Source organism: Polypterus senegalus, chromosome 16 (genome assembly GCF_016835505.1).
Source record: "Polypterus senegalus isolate Bchr_013 chromosome 16, ASM1683550v1, whole genome shotgun sequence".
Taxonomy (NCBI): Eukaryota; Metazoa; Chordata; class Cladistia; order Polypteriformes; family Polypteridae; genus Polypterus; species Polypterus senegalus.
This window is the reverse complement of record NC_053169.1, coordinates 86,260,120-86,283,620: the sequence shown is the minus strand read 5'-3', so window position 1 is coordinate 86,283,620 and position 23,501 is coordinate 86,260,120. Positions and strand designations below refer to the sequence as shown.

The 23,501-nt window shown below is 42.3% G+C and overlaps 1 protein-coding gene across 7 annotated transcripts in view; it reads left to right on the top strand.

Annotated features, from left to right (window-relative positions):
* The window catches only part of LOC120516746 (solute carrier family 22 member 7-like), an 81,885-nt gene that overhangs the window by 50,989 nt on the left and 7,395 nt on the right, over positions 1–23,501 (top strand). For 6 of the 7 annotated variants that reach the window (XM_039738645.1, XM_039738646.1, XM_039738643.1 and 3 more), the window contains 2 exons: positions 2,468–2,674; positions 6,321–7,938. In XM_039738645.1, coding sequence (XP_039594579.1) covers positions 2,468–2,674; positions 6,321–6,399 — 286 coding nt within the window. In that variant the 3' untranslated portion in view covers positions 6,400–7,938. Of the gene's footprint in view, positions 1–2,467; positions 2,675–6,320; positions 7,939–23,501 lie in introns of those variants that run through there. The other variant, XM_039738644.1, reaches the window with a different exon arrangement.

The following is a 23,501-nucleotide window of genomic DNA, read 5'->3' as shown; positions in this document are numbered from 1 at the left end:
GACACAAATCCCCCCAGAAACAGCCATGACACTATTGGTCAGCAAAACAGAACGCATTCTGTGCTTGTGATTCTGGTTTTTCTGTTTTATTATTTTCACCAATATGGAGGCTCACATCCTCACCCTACAGGAAATGAATTTGAATTACCTTATGTCGATTTCTTTTTATGTCCAAAGTGGACAGATTTAAACAAGGTGATATATGTTGATGACCCAGGTAATGGAGATCTGTGTCTTTACCCCGTATTCATGGCCAAAAAAAATAAATAACACAACAAACTGACTTTCTTTTCCTCTGGCCTCATTTGTTCCTTTTCCATTAATGACCCTCTTTTCTGCATTCCTCAATCAGAGTGACCTGTCTTAGTACAAGGGGGGCACTTTGTGAAAGTCAATGTAAGAGTTCTGCTTAAGCAGCAGTGGACTGCAGCCATCACTGTACCCCCAATCAGTAGGAGTAGAAAGCTCTTTGAGATGTCTTCACGGTCGAATCAGTCCGACTCGTGTGCGTTACAAAAGGAGGATAAGTGAATGCTGCTTTAAACACGTGACATGTTAATTGTTTGAGCTCTTTTGCAGCCCAAACCATGGTCCATATTTACGGGGGAGTCCCCCTTTGCCTAGTGTGCTGACTGTAGTCACCTTGGCTCCCACTGCCCATGAACTTTGTTGAGTTTGCCTTTAGGCCTGGTGTGAACATTTCAGATCCAATGTTAAGGTGTATTGAAACACGCAGACTAAAAATGCAATAAAATGAGATTAAATGTCAGCTGTAACAGGCATGTTTATGCACGGCGGTGAAAGCAGTACAAGCACACTGTGGCTCATCAGGCTGGCTGACATGACTTTTGACTTTATCAATCTGAATGCAACACACATGTTAGAAAGCCTCAGAAGCATAAAGAGACATTTGCCCCGGGACTGTCTTGGTATATTTGAGTCATCCTGGGGGCAGCACAGAGCCCCCAAACCCTAGGCACAACCACACCAGACATTCACAAAACACATCTTTCACAGTCCACACCACAATCCTTAATGGCCAATATCTCTTTCTTCACCTCCAGGTGATCTTTACCCTCTGCCTCCCGACAGGAAGAGGCTGCATAGCTTCCTTTTATGTTAGACCTGGGAGTACTTCTGGTGCCAGGGCAAAGCAGATGGAAGCCCCTATGAAATAGGGAGCCCTTGTCCCTGCAGCACCCTGCCCTCTGGTGGCACCCAAGGACCCCAACAGGGTGGTCCCTCAGAGCTACGAATCCCATGGATCCCTATGTGTGTCCATGCCAGGTCCACGCTAGTGGAGCACTGGCATACGTTGTACTTGGGGAGGGACTGCTCTTGACAAACAACCTCCCCAGTCCATCCATTAATCTTTCCCCCCTACTGTGATAACAACCCAGCCGAGTTACACCTCCTCTCATGGTCTCCTTGCATTATGGCTTCCTGGCCAGGCAAGGATTCGCCTTCCATCCCAGCTGGGATACCAGCCCATCCACCATGGTGCTTACACCCTACAGTTGCATGTTTAGATAGCAGTAGTACATCAGAATCTGCATTTACTAATAAAAATCAGAAAAATATGCTAGCTGGAAAAAATATAAAATACTAGCTCTGTAAGCCAGCACAGGGTCCTACAAACTATTGAAATTGTCAGAAAAAAAATTGAAATGTAGAGATGTCAGGTAATTGAAAGGGCGTCTCTCTCCTAGGAGGATTCATTTTACAGACATGCTCGCATCGCTTCTGCATTAGCGGCGGGAGGAAAAATAAAAGAGATATGGTTTTGCCGATGTTATCGGCTAAGTGACTTTGTCTTTCTTCTGACGTTGCTGACGTGCTCGCCTCACTTATGTTATAAGCAGCTAAGCGAGTTTTCTGTTTCCTTGGATGCGGAGCTCTTACCCCAAGTCCACCTCTCACTACCGGGCCGGATAGACACACACAATTCCACACGTAAACATTTATATATAAGATTTTACATATGACAGGAATCTCACCTTCCCTTTTCAGTTGTGTGGCACCTTATACTTGTTTTATGAAGTATGCAGCAGGCCTAAGCACAAAATATTAATGCTAACATTAAACAGCCAGTGCTGTTTTGGTGCATCCTGCCTACTACACTTGCAAAGCCGGTGCCTCTTCAGGAGTCTGGTTATGAGAAAACTGCATTCTCACTGCAGAGGGTTTGTTTGAATTTGTGCGGCTCCAATTTAGGAGTCCTGTGGCTCCCCTGAATGATTTTATAAATCCTCCTAATGTTGGTGTGTTCTACTTTTTTAAGTTTATTAGTAATGATCATGAGCTACACCAAACAGGGCTATGCTAATCTACAAAACCTGAAGGAAGGGGTGACAGAAGGAAACTGTACACCAAATGAGGCAGTCTATACAACAGAACATGGAACAAACAGAAAATAACTCCTTACTTGCTGCTGATATTTTCTTCATGTCCTTTTTATTTTTGACAGACAAAGCGGCCTAGGCTATACCTCGTTTATGGGCCGTATGGGAGTTTCTTTAGCCCCTCTGGTCATAATTCTAGAAGATATATGGTCCTCCTTGCCTTCTGCCATTTTTTCTACTGCTGCCATTTTGTGTGGATGTACAACGTTTCTTCTTTCTGAAACTCACAATTTCCGATTGCCAGAGACAGTAGCGGATGTGGAACAAGACAAGTAAGAAATGCAAACCTTGCTTTATTTTTTAATGCTCCTTCACTGCTTCATTCTTTTGAACTGAACCTGCAGGGCTAATTTAAGGACTGATTGGGCACCAAGATGCGAACGCTCCATACCCAGGTTAACCTGGACACCAGAACACTGTGTGTCACTACGTTCTTTCAAGTAATGGTTTAAGCGCCGTGGAATTTTCTAGGGGCGCCGCGAAAACTTTTGTAAAATATTTAAAATTGCTAGTGTTTTTGAACTTTTGGTTGATTAAAAAGACAATGTTTAAAAAAATATATTTTATGTTGGGAAAAACAGATAACGGTTAAGCAGATTGTTGAATAAACAAATGTATTTATTTTGAATGCAAGTTAAAATTTTCGCTGTTCACCATTCACCATAATATCAACACCAGCGGTGTCAAAAACACATCTCGTGAGACTTAAAAAGTCTCGTTGTTAGAAGATCTCGCTCACTGTACGGATAGAAGAAGGCGGAGCAAATATAGAACGAGAAAATACGAACGCTACATTTTGGCTCCTGCCGACGAGAGAGTATCGCTGTAGCTGCAGCTCTCACCACTTAATCGTCTGAGTAATACTATAGAAAAATTAACCTTATTTTCGCTCTGACACCGCTGATCAACACAGTAAACTTTGTAAACTCAGTGACCTTTTCCAGTTCTTTGTGGTGAAAAACATTTTGTTGTGACGCAAGCATTCGATACTTCCTTGTAATTTAATTCTCAACGATTATCACTCGCTTTTTATTTACGGTAATTTTAGTTAAACTTTATCTAGAAAAATTCATACATAGTTTATTCTCGTCACAACTTTATTTATGGGCAGTCCCTCAGGTGTGCCGCGAAAGAAAATTTTTGGACTTAGTGTGCCGCAACTCGAAAAAGGTTGCCTTTCACTGGTTTAATAACAGTCTTTATGTCTGATCATCCCTTGTGGGATTTATGCAATAAAGCCTCCTATTCTGATATTTCAAACTCTTGGACGAAGTTACAATGTGCTGCCTCTTGTTCGGTATATCCACTATATGTACTGTATAGGTGTGTGTCGTAATGGACAACGCGCATGGGCTGGCATCCCTGCCAGGACTGGCTCCATTCCCTTAACCAGCCATTAGGCAAATACAATGGAGTGATCAGGGGAAGCTCTGTATCAAGGCTGTATGCCCCCCCAACCTGCTAGATGGTAGGACCCTTGGGAATGTTCGGAAGGAATGCTGCAGGGAATTACAGTCCCAACTTCATGGGACTTCCATAGGGCCCAGAAGTACTTCCAACAGGCAATGCCCTGGCAATAGCTGTAGTCCAGGGTCTTTACTAAAAGGAACAGCACTGTCTTAACCAGACAAGTCAGAGTCGGGAGAGGAGACAAGCAACACTCATCTGGGAGATGTAGCAGAGAGAAGAAAGGTTTATATTTCTGTACAAAGGAATGTCGTCTAATGAAAATTTGTATTTTAACCTAAACTGGATGCATTTGTGTCTGAGGTTTGGGGCTCTGTGGTGCCCCTTGTTGATCACAATGTGAAAATATATCCATCCGTCCATCCATCCTCTTCCACTTATCCGAGATCAGGTCATGGGGGCAGCAGCTTGAGCAGAGAGGCCCAGACTTCCCTCTCCCCAGCCACTTCTTCAAGCTCTTCCGGGAGAATCCCAAGGCGTTCCCAGGCCAGCCGGGAGACGTAGCCTCCTCCCGGTTGGACATGCCCAGAACACCTCCCCAGGGAGGCGTCCAGGAGGCATCCTGATCAGAAGCCACCTCATCTGACTCCTCTCGATGCGGAGAAGCAGCGGCTTTACTCTGAGACCCTCCCAGATGACTGAGCTTCTCATCCTATCTTTAAGGTAAAGCCCAGACACCCTGTGGAGGAAACGCATTTCAGCCACTTGTATTCGCGATCTCGTTCTTTCGGTCAGTACCCATAGCTCATGATCATAGGTGAGGGTAGGAACGTAGATCGACTGGTAAATTGAGAGCTTTGCCTTACGGCTCAGCTCCTTTTTCACCACGACAGACCCATGCAGAGCCCGCATCACTGCGAACACCGCACCGATCCGATCCGCATGTCAATCTCACGCTCCATTCTTCCCTCACTTGTGAACAAGACCCCGAGATACTTGAACTTCTCCACTTGAGGCAGGTTCTCACTCCGAACCCTGAGAGGGCACTCCACCCTTTTCTGGCTGAGGACCATGGTCTCAGATTTGGAGGTGCTGATTCCCATCCCAGCCGCTTCACACTTGGCTGCAAACTGATCCAGAGAGAGCTGAAGATCACGGCCTGATGAAGCAAACAGGACAACATCATCTGCAAAAAGCAGTGACCCAATCCTGAGTCCACTAAACTGGACCCCCTCAATGCCCTGGCTGCACCTAGAAATTCTGTCCATAAAAGTTAGGAACAGAATCGGTGAAAAAGGGCAGCCCTGGTGGAGTCCAACTTTCACCGGAAACGAGTTCGACTTACTGCCGGCAATGTGGACCAAGCTCTGAGACCGGTTGTACAGGGACTGAACAGACCTTATCAGGGGGTCCAGTACCCCATACTCTCTGAGCACCCCCCACAGGGATTCCCTGAGGGACACGGTCGAATGCCTTTTCCAAGTCCACAAAACACATGTAGACTGGCTGGGCAAACTCCAAAGCACCCTCCAGGACTCTGCCAAGAGTGTAGAGCTGGTCCACTGATCCGCGACCAGGACGAAAACCACACTGTTCCTCCTGAATCCGAGATTCGACTGTCTGACGGACCCTCCTCTCCAGGACCCCCGAATAGACTGTTCCAGGGTGGCTAAGGAGTATGATCCCTCTATAGCTGGAACACACCCTCCGGCCCCCCTACTTATACAGTATATATATTTAACCATTGTGGACATCGGGGGTGGTCCTGCTCCCCAAACACCCAATACAAACAGGCACAGATACAATGTGAAAGCAAAAACAGTCTTTATTTGTGGGTAAACTCTTCTATGTAAGTGTTTACCACCACCACAGCCACAAATACAACAAGCATTATATAGCACACAATAACTCTTTAACTTTCTTTGTCTTACTCTGTCCTCCACACAAGCTTTGTTCACCTTCCACCCGACTCTGACTTCTCCTTGTGAGTCAGGCACCTCCTTGTATGTAATGTGCAGGAGTGCTTCCGGTGACATGATACTGCTGCCCCGAAGCACTTCTGGGGTAGGTTGGAGCCCTATGCTCCCCCTGGCGGGCCCCAGGCAGCCCTGCAAGGTTGTCCCCCAGGACTACAATACCCAAAATGCCCTGTGGGCACCCATGCAGGGATTCAAACCTGGGCTTGCTGCCATCTAGCACGCCTAGGGAGATAATGCCCCATTCATGCTCTTTCCCCCAGTCCTTTAATCTTAAGTTAGTCCTGGCAAGGTAAGGACATAGGCTGCCCTTCACACCATTCATGCTTTTTATATTCTTTTCATTATTTACACAGATACATGTCATCTCCTGGTTGTCTTTCCTGGTAATGTTTAGTTTTATTAATGGTAATTGTTCTCAATAACCTAAACCAAACATTATCAACTTGTTCTTAACAGCAGTCCCTTTTGGAGATGTGGTGCTATAAATGAATTTGGAATAACAAGAAGTGAGTCTGTTATCGTTCATTTTCAGGCACAAAGTGGATCAGGATATTCAGGAAGAGATCAATGGAATTCCCATGAATTCAGTCATCCAGTCTGAATTACTGTGACAACTGAGAGGAAGAACATTGGCGAGAAAGAAGGCCTCTTCACCTTCAAGTTTATGGTGCTTATACCACAATGGCTGCCATCATGATGAATTTGGTACCTCCCATCATCTCCGTTGGCTCCCGGTTATGGTAGCAATCATCCATCATAGTTACAGGATGAACTTTAAACAAAACAGCTACTGATTCGATCCCCAGTGCTTTAATAATATTAACTTCACCAGAGAAAAGCATTTTATATATTTGTATGTGCCACCTTGAACTCCTTTAATCTTTTTATAACTGATATTCCACATGTTTGGAATCTTTCAAGTTAGTTACTTTTTCACAATCAGGGGTTGCATTAATTTGGGGCAGTAAATTGGGTCCTTAAAGTGAAGTTTTTTGTTTTTTTTAATTTGAGGTGAGACACAAAAATAGTTAAAAAAAATTAATGAGTTACAACATTCTAAACATTGTCACCTTCTCTATACTCTGCCTCCCTCCCGATCTCTACACCTCTCCATACGTATCTTCCTTTGATTGAAACAGTGCTGGAAGTCTTCTTGCTAGAGGCTCTTCATCTTGCTTGTGTTCCCTTCAGGTCACTTTTGACTTTTGGGAACAAGTAAAAATCACAGGGAGCTAAATCAGACGAATAGGGAGGATGATCGAGAACAGGAATGTTTTTGTCAGTCAAAAAGTGCTTTATGGAAAAAGAGAAAATTTGTGAGAAATTTGATGTTGATTCGCTGTTTGATTTTTTTCACCTGACATTATCGCAGCAACTTGTGTAGTGAGTGTCGTGCCAACATTAATTAGGCTATTCACAGGATATATCGAGCCGGTCAGTGGTTTGAGAAGGCACGTAGGAGGGGATAAAGTTCTATGATTCACATCTGGCCGACCTCCAGGCACAAATACAACACAGGAAAAGTCCCAAGCCCAGCCCGGTTATTTTTGTGTCTCACCTCAAAAATTTCAAAAACTGTGCATATGGAGTCTAGAAATCACCCAAAACAAACATGAAAACAAAAGCCTTAAAAAATCTATCAACATATATCTACATAAATAACCTGCTTACAGCAGGGAAAGTAAGTATTGAACATATCAACGTTTTTCTCAGAAAATATATTTCTAATGGGGCTAATGACATGAAATTTTCACCAGATGTCAGTAACAACCCAAGTAATCCACACATACAAAGAAATCAAAACAAATAAGTCCATAAATTATGTTTAATAAAGTGGGATGATACCGGGAAAAAGTTTTGAACTTTTTACTGAAATGTATTTAATACTTAGTAGAAAACCCTTTGTTAGCAATGACAGCTTCAAGACGCCTCCTGTATGAAGGAACGAGTCACATGCATTGCTCAGGTGTAATTTTGACCCATTCTTCCACACAAAGTGTCTTCAAATCTTGAAGGTTCCAGTGGCCTCTTCGATGAACTCTGATCTTCAATTCTTTCCATAGATTTTTCAATTGGATTCTAATGTCGGCTGATTGACTGGGCCATTCTAACAGCTTTATTTTCTTTCTCTGAAACCAAATGAGAGTTTCCTTGGCTGTGTGTTTGGAATCATCGTCTTATCAAGAATGTCCTGGTAAATTCCTCCATTCATCCTTCCTTCAATTATATGAGGTCTGCAGAGTGACCTGACATTTGCGCGATAGACATATGAGCGCCGACAAAATAGCGCCGATTAAAACAGGGCATCAAAATCGCGCAGACAAAATCGCACCGACAAAATCGTGAAAGTTTCATTAAATATGAATTACTAGTTTAAAGCATATATAATAATGTTTATTTTAGAAGTTAATATTATGAGACGCTGCGTGCCATCAGCACGGCCCGCAGATAGTCCTGAAGATCACGCCCTGCATATGTAGGAAGAATTCCAGCAAGACGTCTTGATAGTTGAGCGCATTTAGACTTGCTGGCTGCCTGACTGCTGGTAATTCCGCTTTGTATACCACGCGTTATGCCAACCCTCGACTGAGTTATTTGTTCGCGGCATGCCATCAGCAGTTATAACAGTTATAACCTAGCACATAATGTGTACATAATGCGCACGTACGCGTCCCACTCTCTTGGCCTCAACCGCGATTTTGTTGAAAACCAGTTAGTGGGTTTGTCGGCACTCATTTGTCCGTCGCGGTTTTGTCAGGGCACATATGTCTATCGCGCTTTTGTCGGTGAACCCTCTGCCAGTACCATATGCTGAAAAACAGCCCCACGCCATGATGTTCCACCTCCAAACTTCACTGCTGCTATGGCGTTTTTAGGGTGATGTGCAGTGCCATTTCTCCTCCAAACATGGTGTGTGCAATGACATCCAAAGAGTTTAACTTTGGTCTCCTCTGACCAGACTATATCCTCACAGTATTTCATTGACTTGTCTAAATGTTTTAAATGAGCTTCAACGTGCTTTTTCTTCAGCAGTGGAGTCTTGCATGGTGAGCGTGCGTAGAGGTCTTCACAGTTGAGTGTATTACTTATTGTTTTCCTTGTAACAACTGGACCTGCGAATTCCAGGGGTGTATTTTCCGTACGTCTCTTAAATCATCTCAGATCAGATGCCTCATCTTGGATGAGTTAATGCCGGTGAAACTCATCTGGTATAAGTCGGTTTTTCAAATGCAGCCGTGTAGTAGATTAGTCTAGCTGGATCTAATCATCCGAGATGATTGCGCGCGCCCGTGCTGATTGAAAAGTCCACATATATCGAGTCTAGAAAACATGATCAGCAAGTCTTTGATAGGCTGCAACAAAATGACAAAAGAACGGGCGCGTTTTTTCACACAAGCAGAGCAGGACCTGTCACTCGAAGGATATGAAGAATTTCAAGATTTAATATGCACAAAGGATAACACTGCAAAAGCAGCCCAAACCAGAAAAGACGGCTGGCAAAAAGTGGGCGACGAATTAAACGCTAAGTAGTGTGCATTGTACTTACTGAATGCAGCTTTTCATTTCCTACGTGTCAGATTAATTATTATTTAATATGTCATAATTCCAGATCAAACGTGAGCACAAGGAGAACATGGGAACAGGTTAAAGTGAAGTACAAGAATATACTTCAAACTGGTAAATATTGGTATATAACTATTTAAAGAATTGTTGACATAAATAATCATATATAATATAAAAAAACATTAATTTTAAAGCTAATAAGAAGGCAGACAAGCAAAAAACAGCTAGAGGTCCACGCGGTCCAGACCCAACCCCTGCAGAAGAGTTGGCTCTCCAGCAAAATGCCCTTCGCCCTGTTTCTGAGGGCATTCCAGGGGGAAGCTCCTCCTCAGAACCAGTGGCAGGATGCAGTGGTCACTTCATTTCAGGTAAAGGATGGTCATTGCATATATTTGTCCTCAATGTGTGCCATAGGTATGTTCCATATAGCCCTCTTTTTTTGTTAGGTCAGTTGCAGGGAATGTCATATCCCTAGAACTTGTGCCTGACTAACGAGATATTGATGAAGGTCAAATATTTGATGAAGACACTGTGTCTGATTATTCTTCAGGAGGAGAGGTACATTTTCTAAATAATGTTTGATCAAACTCCACTCTGATCAATCCCATGTGCCCCAAACACATTTGGAAATCCTGGGTAATGAGAAGGTTAGGCTAATTGTGAGATTCTTTATGGAACTGTGGGTGTTTTTGCCCGTGTATTACCTACCTGCAATGGCGTGAAATGCTTCTTTTATTGTATGCAGATGCAGGTGTCCAGGAAACACTATGAAAACCCGAAGGATATATTTCAGAGCCAAACAGACTTTACGAATTGCCTGGCAAACTGCATTTTTAGATAGATTTTCCATATTGCCTACAATATATAAAAAAATTGCCGCTTGCAAAAAACCTCAAAGCAATGCATACTGTCAGTGTGCTTGTGAGAGCCCGACTTCGCCTAGTTTGACTTTGAATGTAAGGTGGTAATAAATCTTTGAGGTACAATATCCCTTACTTCTTGTGTGACACCTGTGAACACTGGCCCGGACACACACAGACGGACAACATTTTTTCAACCCACACACTGTTTATTTACACTATTTACAATTATGAATATGTGCACTCACAACCCCAGTGCCTTCAGCACCGATTTCCCCAAGTCCAGGCCACACAGTCCTGTGCCTCTTTTCTCCTGGCCACCTCCAGTCCTTCCTCTCGCTCAGTCCTCTTCCACCCGACTTCCACTTGCACACTGGAGGGAGGCGGCCCCTTATGTAATGCTCCCGGATGAGCCCCAGGTGTTCCCAGTATCCCGTCCTTAGCCACGCCCCAGCGTGGCGGAAGTGTCGGCTGTCCTCCTGGCAGCTCTCCGGGCGCCACACAAAGTCTTCCCCCCAGCACTTCCTGGTGTGGCGGAAGTGCTGGGCTCCAGGGACAATCAGGCACTGGGGCGCCGCCTGGCGGTGGCCACGGGTCCCTACAGGGCTGGGCTTCAAAGCCCCCTACCCGAGGCCCCCTGCATAACCAGGACGGACGCCCCCACTCGGTCTGGAGGAGACACACGCCCTCCTCTGGTCCTCCAAGGAGTCCCGGCCGTGCTCCAGCCCCGGCCGAGGACCACACAGGATAAACCGGCATCGGGGCGCCGCCTGACAGTGACCAAGGGCCCCTACAGGGTAGGGCTTCCATGCCCTCGACCCGTGGCCCCCAACAGTTCCAGGACGGACGCACTCTCGCGGTCTGGAGGAGGCACAAGCCCTCCTCACGTCCTCCTGGGAGCCCGGCCGGGGACCACACACCTTAGTAATGAGAAACCTTTTTAGGTCATCTAATAGGAATAAACCAGCTGATATTAATTTGCACTGATTGGGGACAGGATTGCTTTCTAAATACTGACAGATTTCAGCTGGATTTGTGGCTTTCCATGTCTGTTTGCACCTCCCTTTCTTCACGTGTTCAATACTTTCCTTCTGCAAATCCACTTTATTACACATAATTTCTGGACTTATTTGTTTCGATTACTTTGTATGCGTGGATTACTTGGGTTGTTACCGACGTCTGGTGTAAATTCCATGTCAATAGGCCCATTAGAAATATATTTACTGAGAAAAAACATTGACGGATGTGTTCCATACTTATTTTCCTCGCTGTATATCCTCGTTGAAACAGTAAAGTTTTCTATTATGAAAACAAAAATAATTGAAATTCATAAATTGTCACAGATTCTTTGCACTATTTTTCCGAAAGTAAAATTCATTCCTCTTCCCTGGTGTGTTCACAGTGACCGTTGTGGATGGAATTTTTATATAAAAAAATTAAATAAACAGCACTAAACCACAAATGTGTCTGTAGCTGTTTAGAAGAATATTGTCTTTCTGTTAAAATGGTTTGAAAATGTGTGTAATCTTAAAGAAATCCCACATTTGCAGTGCCTGGCAAACCTCTTCTGGCACTCGTGATAACTTTAAGTTCGAAGTCTTGCCTCAGGGTGCTTAGCTTCCTTCTTTTGGCTCTTCAAATCTGTGTCGCTCATTTTCTTATGCTTGTTAAAGCTCCTCATTTGTATATTTAGGTTTGTAAAGCTATGTGTTAAAATCCCTGAGAAAATGGTGAGATAGCACAAAACAAGACAGACAAGAAGAGTCAGACCAGGGCCAACTTTCCAAAAATGTTTATTGATGGCATAGTGAATGAAACTATAAAGATCTTAACAAAGTCGTGTTGGAAACGCATTCTGCTTCCTCTAATGCCACAGTGGCATAGAAGGGGGGGGGCAGTCCGCCCCGGGTGGCACATATTTGGGGGCAGCATTATTGGCCAAAAGGCTCAGTACAATTCGTGTGTAAGCAGCAGGGTTCGGAAAAATATCACTCTTGAATGAAATTGGTCAAATTCTCTGATTTTTAACCACAAATGCTTGAAAAGTGATGTTCAGACTGTCTTCCTGTGACGGCATCAGACACAGCAGTTGAAATTTATGAGGCAATAACAAAAATAAAAAAAATTACACCGATAATAATTTCTACACTGCAAAAAATGAAATCTAAGCAAGTGAAAAGTACTTATATCATGATGTTAAATCTTTTTTTTCTTATTGTGAGAATTATTGACTTGTCAAAAAACTTGTATTTACAACTAGCCAACCCGCGGCGTACCATACGGTCGTTTTTTTAATGATTTTTAAGCACAGGGAGAAAATTAACATTTAAAAAATTGGTAATGTAATAAATCAGCAAGAAAAGCAACATTGTAACAATGCACGGAACGAACCAACACACAATCGTCCGTTCGGCGCTCAGGCGGAGGGTGGAACGGGAAGAGAGGAGAAGGACATCCACCCCGCTCCCTCCGTCATGCTAGTCTGCTGATTTCTCGTCCAGTATGCACTGCCCACCTCTAACTCGTCACTCGAGTCGTTGTCATCTTTGCACAGTCCAGATGCACCTGTGACTCACGTAGACTTTTCATTGCTCTGTGCGGTTTTGGCTGCCTTTCTATATATAATCCACCAAGACACCCGACCACGGTAGTAGCGAGGTGGGAGGGGGGTGTGTACAAAGTGCAGGAGCATCTAAGAAGATGCATGTTTGTCGTGGGTGCAAATTGCTGTATGTAGCGTGTAAAACAGTTTGTTATGGTCACGCGGTCGTGCGTCGTAACCAAAAACTCGGTTTTTAAAGACTGGTTACTTCATTGTGTATACGACTATAGGTGAATGAAAAGATATAACTCTGGAGAGGGCAACATACAATACAGCGTTGTACATGCTGCACACAGCGATTCACATCCGCGACAAATATGAATCTTCTTAGATGGTGCTGTCGCGTCCACCCACGCTCTCGAAGCACACACACTGCCTGGTCATGTGCCCGCTCGTAAGAGCAACTAACAGAGACTCGACCACCAACAGTAAGACCATGGAATACCCCTCGCAAACTGTTTTACACGCTGCATACAGTGATTTACATCCGTGACAAACATGCCTCTTCTTAGATAGTCCTGCCGCGTCGTGTGGTGCCTCTGTGTGAACCGGTCAGGCACAGAGAAGTTCAGCTGCTGAGAGAGCGTCTCGACTGTTGCAGGGCCTGCATTGGTGAAGCAAGTGAGACGGTAATGAAACACAGGCACAGGTAGCGAGGTGGGTGTGTACAAAGTGCAAGAGTATCTAAGAAGACGCATGCTTGTCGCGGAAGTGAATTGCTGTATGTAGCGTGTAAAACAGTTTGCCAGGGTGCACGCGGTCGTGCGGCGTAACCGAAAACTCGATTTTTAAAGACTGCTTACTTCATTGTGTTTTAACCTCAGTTGTGAAGGAATGTTTTAAGGATCCCATGGGATACCCCTTGCAAACCGTTTTACACGCTGCATATGGCGATTCACCTCCGCGAGAAACATGCCTCTATGAACAGTCAGCGTGGGTCGGAGCTGCATGTGACCTCTACAACAGACGAATATAAACGACGCCATTTTTTCTGTGCCGTCACATCTGAGTTGGTGGGCGTGGCTCTGCGAGTTGTCGTCATATCCAATGGTCTTGGAGTTGGCGGGCGTGGCTCCTTCCTGCGTGCGCCATAGGTGTCTCACATGTCGGTGGCTTAGTGAATCCACGCCCCTTCCGGCGTGCTTTCCATGGTTGTCTTGCCTTAGTGAATTATTTATACAGATTATTTAGCATGTTTTGAGAAATCTTGTCAAATAAATTTGCTTATCCCATTGGCAGATTTTTTTGCTAAATAAAAGCAAAACAACTCTCAGTTAAAGTTTTTGTTGTCTAGTTTTTGCATATACATTTTTTGCAGTGTAGGAAGATAAACAACTAATTTACAGTTTATAATTTCGTTTCATTATCAATCCGAATGCGTTCTTGCTCTGCGCAGAAAACATCCCCACCTATCACTTGTACACTACACTGGTTCTGGTTTTCGTAGCGTAATTATATTAAACTAATAATCAGAACACGGCTTATCAGTGTGTCTATATAGTATATTCTTGTCTAGTTGATGCTTATAAATATATATAAAAAATGATTGCTGTTTCTTTATATATGAATAAATCTATGAAAAATTTGTCTTAATTTTTCTCTATACGTCATTTTAATTTTCTATTTAAATGGTTTAACATATTCTGATATGTTGGAGGGCGGCAAATTGAAAGAGCGGCACGAACTCGAGCTGCACCACTGTAATGCCATGAGATATTCCAAAGGGTAGAACAGAACAGAGATGAGGACAAGAACAACACAGTAAGAATACCAGAGGAATGTCAAAAGTAATGACCAATGAGAACCAAATTTGAAAGACCTCACGTAAAAATGTTCTTACACTGTCTAAACTACAAAAGACATGCGTTTTGTTACCAAAGTGAATCTAACACATGGATGAAGCCCTTATTAGGCTGCACCTTTCAACGCAGAATACATGGTGAAGTCCTGCACATGTGGTCGTGAGACTAGCTACAGACATAAATATCATGGCCGCTGACATACAAACTACTACAAAGTGCCCATAAGAAAAAGAAAAAAAAAAACCAAGAGTGTGCCATCACCATCCTAATCATAAAACACAGCTTATTGAGGGCCATATCGATAGTCTATAAATGCGCAAAAATGGGAAACTGGGAATGCAGCAATGAGTCTAAAAGGATTGTCATCGTCATAGTCTGACATTTCACTGCTATAAAATGACAACTTACTTCAACAAGTCCACATGCAAAAACACCTTCCCTCTGTGCCCGAATCACTTTCAAAGTACAGTAAAACCAGCCCATTTAGGGGGTCAAAGGGTTTTGGGGGGCAGCAGTGTGTCAATCCACTCAAAATCCAGTATACAAACAACTGGATATGGGGGACTCCCCACTCCGCTCTTCAATTTAATGTACATTTGTTATGTATATGCAAGAATTTAAGACTAAATATAAGGTCTGTTTAATGTTACAAATAATTGCACTAAATGTGTGACGTGCCTGCACCTTGGTATTAAGGCGCACATTACTGCTGGAACTTGTTATACATATAAAATGATGGAAGTTTGATAATTGCTGCACTTGTGTCTGTCTTTATTAATATACTAGTATACTGTTGGTTCTAAATGTTCGGCTCACAGCTTTAACAATAAGGCCATGAAAGTTGGACGTGGCTGGAATGTCTCCAGTCTTAGATGTTCTGCCACTGTGAACAACAATGAAACCGTTTAGATGTGTCCGTGCAGCACTTCACCCCAAAAGAACACTAAATATATCTTTGTATGTGTGTCTCTGTGTGTGTGTGGGTTCTTTTTTACTTCCATAGAAAATGTAGGTTTATCCTTTTTTGAAAAATAAGAAAAATAAGATAGATAGATACTTTAATAATCCCAAGGGGAAATTCACATAATCCAGCAGCAGTATACTGATACAAAGAAACAATATTAAATTAAATAGTAATAAAAATGAAAAAAAATTAAAATAAAATTAATGTTCGCCATTTACTCCCCCAGGTGGAATTGAAGAGTCGCATAGTGTGGGGGAGGAACGATCTCTTTAGTCTGTCAGTGGAGCAGGACGGTGACAGCAGTCTGTCACTGAAGCTACTCCTCTGTCTGGAGATGATCCTGTTCAGTGGATGCAGTGGATTCTTCGTGATTGACAGGAGTTTGCTTAGCGCCCGTCGCTCTGCCACAGATGTTAAACTGTCCAACTTTAATCCTACAATGGAGCCTGCCTTCTTAACAAGTTTGTCCAGGCGTGAGGCGTCTTTCATCTTTATGCTGCCACCCCAGCACACCACCGCGTAGAAGAGGGCACTCGCCACAACCGTCTGGTAGAACATCTGCAGCATCTTACTGCAGATGTTGAAGGATGCCAACCTTCTCAGAAAGTATAGTCTGCTCTGATAAATAAATGAGCAAATAATAATAAGCATGAATTTAAGCCAAAGACTCTACCTAATTAAATAGCTCAGTGTTTAAAAAGGCCTCCATCCATCCTTTGGATCCAATTTTTTTCCTGGCATTTTGGGCACAGGGTAGTAACCAGCACTGGATGGAATGCCGAAATAGAAAATAACATGAAACTACTTTTGTCTCCTTTGTAACTGGAGAAAATGAGTGTGAGGTGCTGAATCTGCCCGAGTGAAGTCATTGGGAATTGCACACTCCCATTCTTACAAGAGGTGTGTCAAGGACGGCAAGACTGGACTTAAATTAAGGGCTTAGACAAAGGCACGGCATACCTGTTTCATCCATGTAGAAGGTTGTGCTCTCGGTCTGCCATTTTCCATCCTAAGCAATGGTCATTTCTGCTGCCCTAAGCAGGGATGTCTGATTAGGGGGTCATGCTGGACAAAGCAGGACCAGAGACTAAGAGAGACAGCCACCTGGAAATCCAAGCATATTAGATACTTCACTTTAACTAGGTTGTATGATAGATAGATAGATAGATAGATAGATAGATAGATAGATAGATAGATAGATAGATAGATAGATAGATAGATAGATAGATAGATAGATAGATAGATAGATAGATAGATAGATAGATAGATAGATAGATAGATAGATAGATAGATAGATAGATACTTTATTAATCCCAAGGGGATATTCATATACTCCAGCAGCAGCATACTGATAAAAACAATATTAAATTAAAGAGTGAGAACAATGCAGGTATAACAGACAATAACTTTGTATAATATTAACATTTACCCCCCGGGTGGAATTGAAGAGTCGCATAGTGTGGGGTCTCCTCAGTCTGTCAGTGGAGCAGGATGGTGACAGCAGTCTGTCGCTGAAGCTGCTCCTCTGTCTGGAGATGATCCTATTCAGTGGATGCAGTGGATTCTCCATGATTGACAGGAGTCTGCTCAGTGCCCGTCGCTCTGCCACGGATGTCAAACTGTCCAGCTCCGTGCCTACAATAGAGCCTGCCTTCCTCACCAGTTTGTCCAGGCGTGAGGCGTCCCTCTTCTTTATGCTGCCTCCCCAGCTCACCACCGCGTAGAAGAGGCCGCTCGCCACAACCGTCTGATGGAACATCTGCAGCATCTTATTGCAGATGTTGAAGGACGCCAGCCTTCTAAGGTTTTATCTATAATACATAATAAATAATTGTGACTTTTTTCGCTCCAGCCTGTTCTTGTACTTGTAATTGTTTCTGGGGGTTATAAATGACATACAAAAAAATTTATGGACCTCATAATGTCTAAAGTGCTCAGATCTGTCCGAGGCCTAAAACCGTCCTGACTGCAGCTGGACACTACTCCCGCAAGTCAGGAATTGTGCAACAGAGTCCTTACCCAGTGTGCCACATGGACAAGCACGTTAAAAAATCCATCAGAGTGTCAACATACCAGGGTGTGATAACACTTTTTGTAAGTTTAAGATTATACTGTTTTGATAGAATAAATCAATCAGTGTCAAATGAGGAATTCTGAGGTGAGTTTAACGTAATACGACCTTTCAGCTTCGTCTCAGTGAAGATCTAAAGAGTCTCAACAGAGTTTCCTGCCTAACAGAACAAAATAAAAATCTACAGATCGCATTCAACTTGCAAACGCTGTGTCTCTACAACTGTGAAACATCAAGTAATGGGAATAATGACTGATTGCTGAGGTCTTGTGCTACATTTTATGTTCATTTTGAATTTCGGAAAAGTAGTGAAAGGCACAATGTGTGTGCTTTCCAAGAGAAACAGTAGGGTGTGCTCAGCTCCCTTTTATACCCACTGAGCTGACAAGAATGAAATTGTGGAAACGAAGCCAATCGCCCTCAGGACATTTACCTCTCAGCATGTGCTGGCAAACATTTATATAGGAACATGCGGCCACAGCCGGAGCCGGAGCAGTCCTTCATGTTGACAGGCGGCCAGCAGCAGTAAAACAGGGAGACCCAGTGAACACCTTCTTCTAGCCATGTTAATCATTACAGCGGCTTTTACAGGGCAGTCCACATATTAGGCCTACTTAACTAGTGTGTGCAGATCACATCACTCACTGATTTAACCTTTAAAGGTAAATCATTAGAATTCTTTCTTCCTTTGTTAAAATGTTTCAGTTGTTTTTGTCAAGAAAATAATTTTCATGCAAATATTTAAAAAAATGTGCACTCTTAATTTTGTTTAACGTGCCATTTTTTATAAACAGTTTATAGCAAAAAATGATAAGCTGCAGACTTAATCATTTCGGCCTTGCAGTTCTTGGCATTTAAGGCCTGCAATAAACATGACGGCACAGCGGTTAGTGCTGCCGCCTCACACGTCCACTCCACGGACGAGGGTTCGGTGCCTGGCCTTGAGCTGACATGCATCACACATGCAGCAGTAAAAAGCTCTCTGTCGTACCAATCAGAATGATTACAGTCATAAAACTCATTTCAAGGCGATCAATTATAAACTTCGCAGTGTATATCACCAGGGACTTGAGATCAACTCCAGACCTTTGTGGAGTTTGCATGTGCCTGCAATATTCCTGAGCAGTTTCTCCAGGGGTCAGATTTATTACAAAAGAGGCATGACATGCGTATACACAACTCTTCATGCTGTCACACATGTGCGCATGGGAAGCCGTCTGAGGGCTTAACTTCGAGTAAGATGCAGAGCCAGGGGTTGATGAACAGTACTAATGCCTTTTCTCCCTCTTCCATGGACCACCATGAGAAAGACCCAGCTAAGACTCCGCCCACTTCCACTGCTACATCACACGATCTTGCAGATGTCATTTCGGCCTGAGATCCCACCCCTTCCTGTCCTTCACCTATAAAACCCTCAGCCTTCACTCTATTAGGCAGTCGATGTTCAGCTCAGTCCTTTGCGACTACTCAGTTTGAAGTTTGATATTTGGCTGCTACTACATTATATGCGGTGGACTCCCAAGATCTTAATCTTTGTCTCTTTGTTTTCTTCACAATGCAAGAGTCGTGATTTATAAAAGAAATCTTGATGGAAGAATGTGTTTTTATTAGTGCCGGGCAACGATTAAAACTATTAATTACGATTTATTGCATGATTGTCTGCGATTAATCACAGACAATCACATTATTATGTGCAAAATTCAATAATAAACTCAAATGTAGTGTATTGCATGTATTTGGTTTGCAAACACTTTAAACTTTCTTTGCATGCACCTAATATAGACGAGAACTTCTGTCTCACACTACTTGGTGTGTCAGGTGCTCTACCAGCCAATGAAGTTTTGCAGCATTGTGCATAGCATATGTATGAGGCTGATTAGCATACTCCATATAAGGTTGTTATAGGGTGGTAACTGGGCAGGGTTAAAGGTCCATTCACGTACACACATTTATAGAATTATGATTTATAAGGCGTGAGTTGTATTGAAATGTACATACACAGGGTTTATAAATCTGATTTTATGTGGAATGAGTATTTCCCTGTTTCTTGGCATTTGCATACTTTAACCTACCTGCTGGTGGTGGTCGGAAGGATTGGTGGCGCCAGTGTTCGGCAGCCTCACTTCTGTCAGTGTGCCCCAGGGCAGCTGTGGCTACATAGTAGCTTATCATCACCAACGTATGAATGTGTGTGTGAATGGGTGAATGACTGTTGTGTTGTAAAGCGCCTAGGGGGGTTCTTGAACTCTAGTTAGGCGCTATATCAAATACAGGCCATTTACATTTACATTTACATTCATGCTCAAATCCAAGCAAAGTTTTACAAATGAGACCCCTGATTTCCTTTCACATTCAAAAGAGGTGCCAATCGCATAAAACTGGCAACTATAAAATACGCGAACAAGCCATGCACTGGGCTGGCATTTCATCCATCTTGGCTCCTGCCTTAATCTCAGTTCTGCTGGGATATGTTTTAGCCCCACTCAGCCATGAAGTCTATGATTATGGAATGCCCAGAGAGAGCCAATATGAACTCTGAGGGTTGAACACAGACATCTTAGAGAGGATTTATTAAACATCTCACACCCACTGACAGCCCAAGAGAACTCCAAAAGAACATGCAGATTTCCTAGAAACTGGAACAGTGAGGCCCAAATCAGCCCACCTCACATTAACAAATCTAGCATGGCTTATCTTCTTTAAACTGGGTAGAATATAAGGACTTATAACACTCTCTAAATCTGTGGGTTATATTTTTATGTTCAATGATTTTATCTCAGTCTGTGTTGGTAATTACTGTTATTGCACTGTGAACTTCCTGCTTGTGGTTTTGTCGAGCCAAGATCTGATTGGCCTTCTCTCCATGTTCATAGTAATGATGTCACAATTTAAAGATGAGCCGTTCCACTTATTTTGTTGTTGAGAGGTTAAGTTCTGATTGCAAAACCTTTATTTCCCAATAAAGTGCCTTATGTGGAGACCTAGCAGATTCTTGATCTGTTCTGATAATTTCATTGATTAGCTCTCAGACCTTCTTGGCTTCCAAATCAGTTTTCTGAGAAAGATATAAAATAATCTGTCCTCTTAAAAATGCCCTCAGCATTTCCTAGAGTATTCATGCAAAGATCTCTGAATATGCGCTTATCTCTAAAAAAATAATAATTTTGCTTGGATATGAAATCTGTACAGTTCTGATCAGCTAATAACAGGGGTTAATATGCCAGCTATGAGGTGAGTGTATTAGGCATAGTGATTTAAGCTCCATGGTCAGAGGTAACAATAGTGTTACTTACACGATTTGATAATGAGTAAAAAATGATCGTCTATGAATAAATAATCATAGTTCTTGAGTAACAATGGTGAGAAGGGGGATATATGCTTTTAAGTTTAATTAAAAAAAACTCCACGGGTCTGATAAGTTATGATCCATTACAAACTATGTAATTATTTTTTCAGTATTAGATGTTATCACCACTGCAGCAGACGACCTATCAAGGTCTGGATTTAAAGCACAATTAAAATCTCCAGCCATTATAATTTTATGAGTGTTCACATTGGGATATTGATACAAATACATTTTAGATGAAATCTCTATCATCCACATTAGGTGCACAAATATTAAACAGAATCACTTTAGTATTAAATAAATTACCCATGACCCTGACATATCACCCATCAGGATCAGATACTATAACTGATACTACAAGGGACATTCAAAAAGTTTCTGCACTTTTTTTTTAATTCACCTCATACATAGTCATCTTTGTTTGCCATGCAATTTTCCCAGTGTCGTAGCAACTTTTTAATGCCCACTTACTACTCTTCTCGCCTTCACCGTTTCCAATGAAAATATTAAAGTGCCGAAACTATTTGAACTTCACTCGTTCAAATGAAATTGTTCTGTGTATTAAGATTCCCACATCCCTAGTTTTCTTTGTATAGCTGGAGTGAAAAATCCAATTTCTTTGCAACAGAAACTGGTCATTACTTATTATGTGAGTCTCCTCTAAAAATGCTATCTTGGCATTTAAACCTGTTAAGTTAGTGAATACTTTCTTTCTCTTTAATTCATGATTGAGACCTTTGACATTCCAGCTCACAAAGTCTACTGTTGGGTCATAAAAACATTGCTTCTGAACTTTTGTTGACATTTTGTAGTCTTTAAGTTAAGGTAGTACATTTTTGCATATGATAGCTTTGACCTAGATTTCATATTGTTGCCAGGTGTTATGGGCCAGGAGCCTTTTGTTAAGTTGGTACTTAAGTTATTGGGGTAGGAAGGATAAATAAGAAATAGCTTTGTTCTCCTTCTCTCTCCCAAGCCCCCAAATCTAGCACATTTATCATACCCCGTTTAACCAATTAAGGGTAGCCAGGTGCTGGAGCCTCTCCTGGTACAACTGGGTACAAGGCAGGAATCATACCTTGATTGACTGTCATTGTAAGGTTCATTTCTATGTTTCTTTTTGTATTATTTTTCAGTATACTATTCCATGTTGCAAGGACTTTACAAAATGGAGACAGAGATATAACATGATCAGTCTTTTTCTTAAAGTATTTAACTTATTCATTAATTGTAGTATCTCTGTAAGTAGTGCTCATCCAAAGATAAGATGTGTTTTGCTAAAGACTTTGAATGTGTCACCCACATTTAGGACAGGTGGAGTCAGCTTATGTGAGGAACTTGTCATTTTGACTTCCTTTTGGTGTGTCTTGAGCTTTGTTTAGGCTAGTGATGTATTTCTATTCACATCTCTTTAGAGCACCACACCCTAGACAGCAGGATCGGCACTACTTTCAGAGTGAATTCCAATCAATTTATTCTCCAAGAATGCACTTAAAAGCTGCAAACAGTATCCTCATGTGGCTGTACACGTGTCTCATTCTCTTAAGCTCTCAACTTGTACCCCATTGAGGGTGTTAGCTCCTTCTGCACACTGCTTGTGAGAGGAATTTCAAATCCACCTTTGTGTAATTACATCCTAAGGTGCTGTTTAGCTTGTATTCACAGGGTGGCATACTCTGAAACATACCTTTACACCCTAGAAACGTTTTTCAGCAATCTCTGCCTGAGGGGGGTACACCAAAATAAAGCCTTATTATTAAAAAAAAATAAAGCTAGCATCTAACAGATAACTTCTCAAAGGTTACAGAATTTGTGTTTGTGTAAAATTTAAACCTTCCTTGTTTTCTGATACAGTATATCTCATGTACAAGTAATGCCAGGGCAGTTTTTTCCACCTATCTGGCATCCTCAGACATACCAACTGTAAAAACCTTCATGTTGATAACACAAAGAACTAAATAGTTTCAACATATGGCACCATGGGTCCCCTTCACTATCCAAAATGTGTAAAGTATTACACATAGGGAGTAAAAATATTAGGTTTGAATACACAATGGGCGGTCAGAAAATCGAGAGTACACCTTATGAGAAGGATTTAGGAGTCATAGTGGACTCCAAGCTATCAACTTCCAAACAGTGTTCAGAAGCCATTAAGAAGGCTAACAGAACGTTAGGTTATATAGCGCCTTGATCTGTGGAGTACAAGTCACAGGAGGTTCTGCTCAACCTTTATAACGCACTGGTGAGGCCTCATCTTGAGTACTGTGTGTAGTTTTGGTCTCCAGGTTACAAAAAGGACATAGCAGCACTAGAAAAGGTCCAGAGAAGAGCGACTAGGCTGATTCCAGGTCTACAGGGGTTGAATTATGAGGAAAGATTAAAAGAGCTGAGCCTTTACAGTTTAAGCAAAGGAAGATTAAGAGGTGACATGATTGAAGTGTTTAAAATTATGAAGGGAATTAGTCCAGTGGATCGAGACTTGTATTTTAAAATGAGTTCATCAA